We start from the raw sequence: 8,335 nt of genomic DNA, 5'->3' as shown, positions 1-8,335 counted from the left end.
TCTGGTAAAGTAGCAGGTTGGACAACATGGCTTAAGAAGATCTAATTGCTGATGAGACGGGGGTTGAGTCTAATCTTTCCCTTGCTATACAGTCTAAAAACACAATAAATGGCTGGGATTGAATGAGTTAATATTGAATCCGATATTCACTCATCACAGTTGGGTCTGGAACCAGTTAACCGTGATAAATGAGGGATGGCCGTACTGCTCATTTGGTATGAAGCCAAAAAAAATATCCCAAATATATATTTGTAATCAACTTTTTTCTCCTAATTTCTACTATGTTACCTCACTGCACTCATTCTGTTCGTTCCACTATGGCAGGGGTGGGCAAACTACAGTCCGGGGACCACATGCAGCACACCAAGCGTTTGAAAAAAAAAAACCAAAACTGTCTAATTAAATTACATACTTTGATGTGGTCTGGAGGCTGCACGGTGAGGAGTGGTTAGCGCGCAGGCCTCACAGCTAGGAAAGCCAAGTTCAATTCCACCCTGTGGAGTTTGCATGTTCTCCCCGTGCATGCGTGGGTTTTCTCCGGGTACTCCGGTTTCCTCCCACATTCCAAAAACATGCTAGGTTAATTGGTGACTCCAAATTGTCCATAGGTATGAATGTGAGTGTGAATGGTTGTTTGTCTATATGTGCCCGGTGATTGGCTGGCGACCAGTCCAGGGTGTACCCCGCCTCTTGCCCGAAGACAGCTGGGATAGGCTCCAGTGTGAGGATAAGCGGTAGACAATGAAAGTGATGTGAAGAAATGAAATGAAATGAAGTTGATGTTTAAAGTGCTCCTGAAAAAAGGGACATGAGAACATACAGCTGATAGTATAACACTTTTACAGATAAAATTAGATAAATAATTCAAGAAAATTATAATCATAAAATAGTGTGTTAAATATATGTTCTGGCCCCCCGGACAATTTTGTTCACTCAATTCGGCACACGAGTTAAAATATTTGCCCACCCCTGCACTATGGAATAAATAACCCCCAAGTCAAATTTTAAGAGAGCACCTCTTCCTCAAACATGGCGCCAACAAGTGAGGGAGATTAAAGTTTTTCTGTGTGATGTGTGATGATCATAATCATAATTATTTTTGCCTGATTAGGTACATAACATCAGTTTGCAAATTACATCTAAAATGAATCCACCAGCATTGTACATATACATCAAAATGGATCAATAAACAAAGTTAATGTTACTAAAGACCCCCCCCCAACACTCCCCACTGTTTGAGAATCATTGCATAAACCTCATTTGCAACACGAGAAGTCAACGGAAGAGAAAAAGTGTCCGTCTCTGTGCTGCTGGCACTCATGGAGGAACATACGTATACCTTATAGCAGGAATGTCTCAAGTGATGAAGGAAAACTTGTTTGAAACTTGTTCGTTTGGAACTTGTTGACATCTTATTTCAGGTGATGCATGCTGGCGTGACAGGATGAATTTGAACTTCACAAACAAGGTGGATGGTTTAGATGTTTGTACACACGCACACCCAGGATTGTCAGTGTGCTATAAAAGAACTCACAAACATCCTACACTTAACTTGTCTACAAGAACCATGAGAGCTCACGTTGTCTTCCTGCTCCTGGCCGTCATGGTGGCTGGACTCTCCTCCATGCCCACCAAGTCCACAGAAGGTATAAGCTCCAGGACTTAAGATGGATAAATGTCTTCAGATGACGCTTTGGCTTGTTACAAACTTTTTTTTTTTGTCTTCCAGAGGACCTGGTCCAGGAAGAAGACAACCTGGAGGATATCATTACTTCTGAGAACGGTCAGCTTTGTCGTGATGTTTGATCGCTCGTTTGATTTGTCATTGGGAAAGTCAATGCAGGTTGTTATTAATGGAGAAAAACAAATCCAAACCCACATGGCCCTGTGTAGTGATTAATTGATTAACCAGATTAATTGAGATCTGTCCGTCTGGAAATGTTATAAAGCCATTTCTAAAGCTTTGGGACTCCAGCAAACCACAGTGCGAGCCATTATCCAGAAATGGCTGAAACATGGAAAACATGTTGTTGTTTTGGGAAGCAGTGACTCATCCAAGAGGTCACAACATCATCCAAAGAACTCAGTTAAGGTCAAATGGAAAATGGTCTCTCCACCTCCAAGGTGCTCAAAGCGCTTTGACACTTTTAGCTGATTTACCTACTGAAGCTTCAGTATCTTGCCCAAGGATACTTCGACATGATCACAGCAGGACAGAGGATCGAGCCTACAACCTTCAGGTTTGGGGGACGACCAGTCTACCAACTGAGTGGTCAGTGCCCCTGGTCAGTGTTCAAGACCCTACCATAAGAAAGACACAAAAACGGCCTGCATGGAAGCACTGCAGAACCACCACTGCCGAACAAAAAGCTCATCTCAATTTTGCCAGAAACCACCTTGATGATCCAGAAGACCTTTGGGAAGATACTCTATGGTCTAACAAGAGGTGTGTGTCCCATTACATCTGGTCTAAAAGTAATGCCACATTTCAGAAAATGAACATCCTTCCAACAGTAAAATATGGTGGAGGTAGTGTGACGGTCTGCGACTGTTTGCCGCTTCAGGACCTGGACCCGGAATATAAATGGAACCATGTATTCTGCCTCTCATCCGACTCATTCACATCGAGAGGAGCATGCTGAGGTGGCTTGAGCATCTAGTTCGACTGCCAACAACTCCCCGCTGTGGTGTCCCAGGCATGCCCAACCCCGGGGAAGACCTAGAACACGTGGAAAGGATTATGTCTCATAGCTGGCCAGGGAACACTTTGCTGTCCTCCCGGTGGAACTGTGGCTGGGGACCGGGAAAAGGGACCGCTGCCCCCGCGACCAGAACCCCGATAAATGGAGGAAAATTGATGGATGGATTTTTAATTAAAACTCATACCAGCCCCCAAAGACCAACTCCAATGTCTAATTTCAACAAATTTGGGCTCTCTCATTTATTGGGTTATTAATGGCTGAAAAATTGTGTTTCTTTTTTAGATGACGGTGATGAAGATGAAGATGAAGATGATGAAGATGAAGATGAAGATGAAGATGAAGATGAAGATGAAGATGAAGATGAAGATGATGATGACGATGATGATGACGATGACGATGACGATGACGATGACGATGACGATGACGATGACGATGACGACAACAATGACAATGACGATGACGATGAAGACGATGACGACGACCGTGATCATGAGAAGTACCAATGAGAATGGAACCTATTCCATTTAGGCAACAACTCTAATTTTACAGCCAAAGAAATCATGTAATTGATAATATGTTGCTGTCTGTGCTGTAATCAGACAGTTTCCAATTGTATAAAAAGGTCACGTCATAAGTGATTGGAGGTAATTAAAAAAAAATAGCACCTCGCCGGATTTCTTTCATCGCTTTCACTTCATAGAAACGTGAAAAAACAACGAAACTATCATAGAAATAGTAGCAAACACTAGCAAAGCAAACCCCTGAGCTATAGCGCCCTCTAACGGTCACACACTTGAAGTACAACTCAGCGTGTTCGAATTGGGACTGTTTGAATCTTTTAATCAGTTTTGACGTATTATATTTTTCCCTCGTCGCTTTGACTTTTTAGCCAAGCAAATACGTCACGTCAAGTCACCCGTTCAAGGTATGAACAAAGGTGAAAGAGTGAAACAGAAGTTCGAGCAAAAGTCCTTACCGGAGCAGGTTGTCTTTCGCCGGGTGTCACCTGATCCCCTCGCCGTCATGAGTCGCGTGTTGGCGGGTAATAGACACCGGGGAGACTCGGTGTCGTCCAACTGGACCGCAACACGTCGCCTCGTCTTCCCCCAAGAGAGACTTCTTCCCCTCCTTCCTTTTTAAAATCCGTATCGAGCTTGGAAAACGGAGTCTCTTCACGAAGTCTGCCGAAACATGCGCTCGCTTGCCGGGCTTGCTGCCACTGTGGCGGCCGCAACCGTCTACCTCTACCTGCTCTCGACTCACCTTCCGCCCGCAGGCGACCACCTCCGGCCGGACTCTCAGGAAGGGAACGAGCCGGTGGAGCACTACTACAAGTAGGTGGAGTGGAATTGGGAACACTGACTTTTTAATTGATTTTAGCCTTTCACCCAGTGAAATAAAACAAAACAGTACTTTTAAAAAGTACTTTAAAACGTTCGATTAATCTTTTCATCTTCCATCACGTAATTCATAACTTTTTTACTCTTACTGAGCAGTCGAGGTAATCCAATAATATTTGAATAAGGAAATCTGTGGGTGTAGTTCACACTCCAGGTCGACAGGGGGTAGCATCTTACAGAGCAGTGTATTGTGTAATGTGTATTTGACAGCAGTTTAAGACAGAACACTAGCAAAAATACGTTATATTAAAAAAAAAATTACTACATTATTGTTATTTCACGTATTCTTGTAATATCATGTGATTTATGTAGATACAAAATCTAATTAATATACATGTGAATATTTTTTTTATCTATTTGTGTGTGTAAGAGAATACATTTGATTGGTGGGCAGAAATAGCATCACACACTTGAGTAGAGAGTACAAACACACACACACACACACACACATTAGAATCGCCCTTGTAATTTAATCTATGATTTTGGTCCAGCACCTGCTGGGACTTTCACCACGGCTGCTTCCTACTGGTTGCCGGTCCTAACATGTCGCCGTGTGATTGGTCAGCAAGTCAGCCATGGAGGTGACACTTGACCCTGAGGATGTTCAGTATTTCTGGAGGGAAATGTGTCACGGTGGACACTTTTATTTTAGCGAACAGACGTAACCTACTAGACGCCTGTTAACGCCTCCTCAAGGAGAGATTTGAACTCTTGTCTCCTCTTTTGCGAGTCGCCTCTCATTTAGTTGGGAGCCCGGGGAAGAATTTGTCAGCTTTGCAAGCATTTTAAGGACATCTTTGATCCTTTTTTTAGTGGTTTCACATTCAAAGCCTTTGTTTTAAAGACTTAGAAGAAAAGAGTGAAATGCACACGCAGCTTGTGTTGCAGCCAAACAATGAACAAATCATCTAAAGCGACTTGGACACGAGACAGAATCAGAGCACTTTGGTCATGAAAAACTAAACTATTTTGACATTTCCTTTAAAGGAACAGGCAATTAATCAAAATAGAGCTACCGAATTACTTTCACAAAGATATTGGGACATGAACTGAAGGAAATCCACCCCTCTGGGAGGACATTTGGTCAGTTTTTTTGTGTACTGGGAATCAAAGACAGCCTCTCCACAAAGTTGGAAACTTACGATTGATTGCCCAAAGTCTGATTAGTTCAGTAAGAGGTGTGTCAATCTTCATTTTAGACTGGACTACGTATGAAACCCCTTCATGGAGCCATGCCGTATCAAGGAATTTATACATATAACAAAATGTGATATGATGATTTAGTTTGGAGCACTTTTTGTACACATAATTTACACCCACACATACACAGGCCTTATTTTTACACCAGGAATATCAGTTTCACGAGTGTAAACACACCCCGGCATGCTAATTCCAGTCTTGGCTTCAGAGGGTTTTGCTCAGTCAGCGTTATTTTAGTATCCTTGACAACCAAACATACACACTTGCAATAATTATTAGAATAAATATTAATAGTCCAAGAAATCTTTTGGATTACAATTGCATATATTTAATATTTAAAAAATGCAAATTGGGTGGCACGGTGGTCGAGTGGTTAGCGCACAGACCTCACAGCTAGGAGACCAGGGTTCAATTCCACGCTCGGCCATCTCTGTGTGGAGTTTGTATGTTCTGCCCGTGCATGCGTGGGTTTTCTCCGGGTACTCCGGTTTCCACCCACATTCCAAAAACATGCTAGGTTAATTGGCGACTCCAAATTGTCCATAGGTATGAATGTGAGTGTGAATGGTTGTTTGTCTATATGTGCCCTGTGATTGGCTGGCGACCAGTCCCGCGACCCTTGTGAGGAAAAGCGGTAGTGAATGAATGAAAATGCAAATTGTGGGAATTTTTGCTTATTCATCTTTTCAGGTTGAAGTTCCCGTCAGATCTTGACGAACTGCGTGAGCTAGCGGAGATGCTGAAGTTCTACAAGCGAGAACATCACAGCTACGTTCTGCTGCTCTTCTGCAGTGCTTACCTCTACAAGCAGTCCTTTGCCATTCCTGGTTCCTCCTTCCTGGTGAGACCTCTTTTCCCTCCAATGTCCTCACAAGCCAATCCACTTCTTGTTTCCTGTGTCAGAACATGCTAGCCGGTGCAATATTCGGACCCTGGGAGGGTCTGGCCTTGGCTTGCCTGCTCACCACCACCGGCTCCACGTTCTGCTACCTACTCTCATCCACATTCGGGAAGCAGCATGTGGTCCGGATCTTCCCGGAGAAGGTGGCCATGCTGCAGAGGAAGGTAAATAAGTCATCATGAACACTTGTTGCTAGGCAGAATTAATTTGTCCTTAAATGCACAGTATATCTTTGCTATTTATTGGGGTTACACTCATAAATATATATGCAAATTGATACAAATCATACTTATTTTTTGCCTAAATTAAGAATTTAAGCATAAAAATAGCTAAATGAACTAAAGTAGAAGTATAAGGCATTCAGAAGGCACATTCAAAAATGGTGTAAATGATATGTAGTATTCTACATTGGTCACGAGGTGTCAGTCACACAAACACCAGGCTTGATCCTCAGAATATTGCAGGAAAACTCAACTTTGAACCCCCCAACGTCATTTCCTGCCCACCCGGCACTCAGCTCAACACACTTGTAGCAACACACATGTCTTATTACATCTTATTTACCCTTATTATGTCCACAGTACTGGGTAATACGAGTGTAAATGTGGCTGTAGGGGTGTTAGATTATGTCTAGAGGGCTCTAATAGTGTTTAAAACTGTGTTGAGAAGGTCACACGTGACACTTCTATATATTCAAACTGTGAAAATATATAAATATATAATAATTTCATTTCATTCAAAAAAAATTGTAAAATTATGTAAAGCCTGTTTTTTTATGTAGATGTCCCGATTTTTCAATGTGGCCTTAATATTCCGTAGTAAGTTTGAGCTTTGTTAAACAGAATATGGCAGCTTCTAGCTGATGTTAAATCACCTGGTTAATTTTTTTTGGTGTTTTGTTTCCACGTCTTCCTTCTGTGTCAGGTAGAGGAAAACCGTAGCAGTCTGTTCTTTTTCCTCCTCTTCCTCCGTTTCTTCCCTATGACTCCTAACTGGTTCCTTAACATCACCTGTCCTGTCCTCAACATCCCCATGTCCATTTTCTTCTTCTCTGTCTTCATAGGTGAGCTCACACGCATCAATAGCAAGCAAACACCTCTGCAGTCGCTCAGTTGTCATGGTTTTTTTTTTTCCAGGTTTGATTCCCTACAACTTCATCTGTGTGCGCACGGGAGCCATCCTGTCCGAAATCCACTCCCTGGATGACATCTTCTCGTGGGGGACGTTGGCTCAGTTGCTGGCCATCGCGCTGGTGGCGCTGGTCCCCGGGGCAATCATCAAGCGCTACAGTCAAGCTCACCTCAAGGTGGGCGACATGGATGGCGCTCTGGATGAGAACACGACGGATCGCAAGAGACGATGATTCTTGGAGGAGGAACCATCATGAGGACATTCATGGTCGCTGGTCCACCGTTGACCGTTCTGTTGTCGTCTCAGCCAGGACACTTACCAAGACCTGACAATGACCACAATATTAGGAACACATCATGCAGACAGATTAGTGTAGTTGGGAGCAGATAAATCGTGATATCCACTCCAGTATTGTAGGTGTTAGCAATAAGCAAGTCTTTTTTAACCATTGCTCCATCTGCTGGATGTGGTGGCTCACTGCATCACTTTGCCCCAATAGAAACATCTCTTTAGGTCATGGAAAGCACCATTTTTGTTGTATTTGATTACGCCGGGCATGTGTACCTAATAAAGTGAGTCTCCAGGATTTTAGAAGATTTTAGAGCAACATCACATTGAAATTAACATCCATCAAAATATTACCAAAGCTGATAAACTAGAGATGTGTTTACATACGTATTTTTTTGTTTTCTTGTAAATGTTTCCTTCCTTTGCCATGTTTTGATTATTTTTTTCCGTTTGCACTTAAAATGTCTTAATGGAGTAACCTTTGAATCTGTTGTTACAGGTGTCCATGGTGCCAAAGCATCTGTTATGTTGTTACTACTGAGTGTCGGTGCGTGTCTGAGGATGAGAGATTGTTGTTCTCTTCTTCTTTGACCAAATTTTTTTTAATGTATGTTTAAGAAGGCTGTAGTGAATCTTGCCTTTTTGCTGCTTTGATTTTGTTTATTTTTATTTTTTGTGCCTTCTTACAGTCAAAGCTGACCTTGTTGGGAGAA

At 42.5% G+C, this 8,335-nt stretch overlaps 2 protein-coding genes and 1 long non-coding RNA gene across 3 annotated transcripts in view; 2 read left to right on the top strand and 1 right to left on the bottom strand.

Annotated features, from left to right (window-relative positions):
- Positions 1-4,104, bottom strand: part of LOC131108219 (uncharacterized) — a 109,398-nt gene extending 105,294 nt beyond the window's left edge. Inside the window, exon 1 of the long non-coding RNA XR_009120432.2 lies at positions 3,679-4,104. This is a non-coding gene — a long non-coding RNA (uncharacterized LOC131108219). The remainder of the gene's footprint in view (positions 1-3,678) is intronic.
- LOC131108216 (uncharacterized) lies at positions 1,540-3,367 on the top strand. The gene is made up of 3 exons (XM_058059082.2): positions 1,540-1,646; positions 1,730-1,783; positions 2,985-3,367. Exons 1-3 carry the CDS (start codon positions 1,568-1,570, stop codon positions 3,206-3,208), a joined length of 357 nt encoding a protein of 118 aa, XP_057915065.2. The 5' UTR covers positions 1,540-1,567; the 3' UTR covers positions 3,209-3,367.
- Positions 3,536-8,334, top strand: tmem41ab (transmembrane protein 41ab). The gene is made up of 5 exons (XM_058059078.2): positions 3,536-4,036; positions 5,993-6,143; positions 6,206-6,367; positions 7,128-7,266; positions 7,340-8,334. Exons 1-5 carry the CDS (start codon positions 3,894-3,896, stop codon positions 7,564-7,566), a joined length of 822 nt encoding a protein of 273 aa, XP_057915061.2. The 5' UTR covers positions 3,536-3,893; the 3' UTR covers positions 7,567-8,334.
- Position 8,335: the final 1 nt, after the last annotated feature.

This window comes from Doryrhamphus excisus, linkage group LG20, assembly GCF_037039965.1.
Source record: "Doryrhamphus excisus strain RoL-2023G ecotype Guam linkage group LG20, RoL_Dexc_Guam_v1.1, whole genome shotgun sequence".
Taxonomy (NCBI): Eukaryota; Metazoa; Chordata; class Actinopteri; order Syngnathiformes; family Syngnathidae; genus Doryrhamphus; species Doryrhamphus excisus.
This window is presented reverse-complemented; position numbering and strand designations above follow the sequence as displayed.

Excerpts from the sequence above, each read along its gene's own strand:
- tmem41ab (XM_058059078.2), top strand. The coding sequence starts at position 3,894 with ATGCGCTCGCTTGCCGGGCTTGCTGCCACTGTGGCGGCCGCAACCGTC. Across the intron at positions 4,037-5,992 it reads CCGGTGGAGCACTACTACAA|GTTGAAGTTCCCGTCAGATC; the intron begins GTAGGTGGAGTG and ends TCATCTTTTCAG. Across the intron at positions 6,144-6,205 it reads TTCCTGGTTCCTCCTTCCTG|AACATGCTAGCCGGTGCAAT; the intron begins GTGAGACCTCTT and ends TTCCTGTGTCAG.
- LOC131108216 (XM_058059082.2), top strand. The coding sequence starts at position 1,568 with ATGAGAGCTCACGTTGTCTTCCTGCTCCTGGCCGTCATGGTGGCTGGA. Across the intron at positions 1,647-1,729 it reads GCCCACCAAGTCCACAGAAG|AGGACCTGGTCCAGGAAGAA; the intron begins GTATAAGCTCCA and ends TTTGTCTTCCAG. Across the intron at positions 1,784-2,984 it reads TATCATTACTTCTGAGAACG|ATGACGGTGATGAAGATGAA; the intron begins GTCAGCTTTGTC and ends TTTCTTTTTTAG.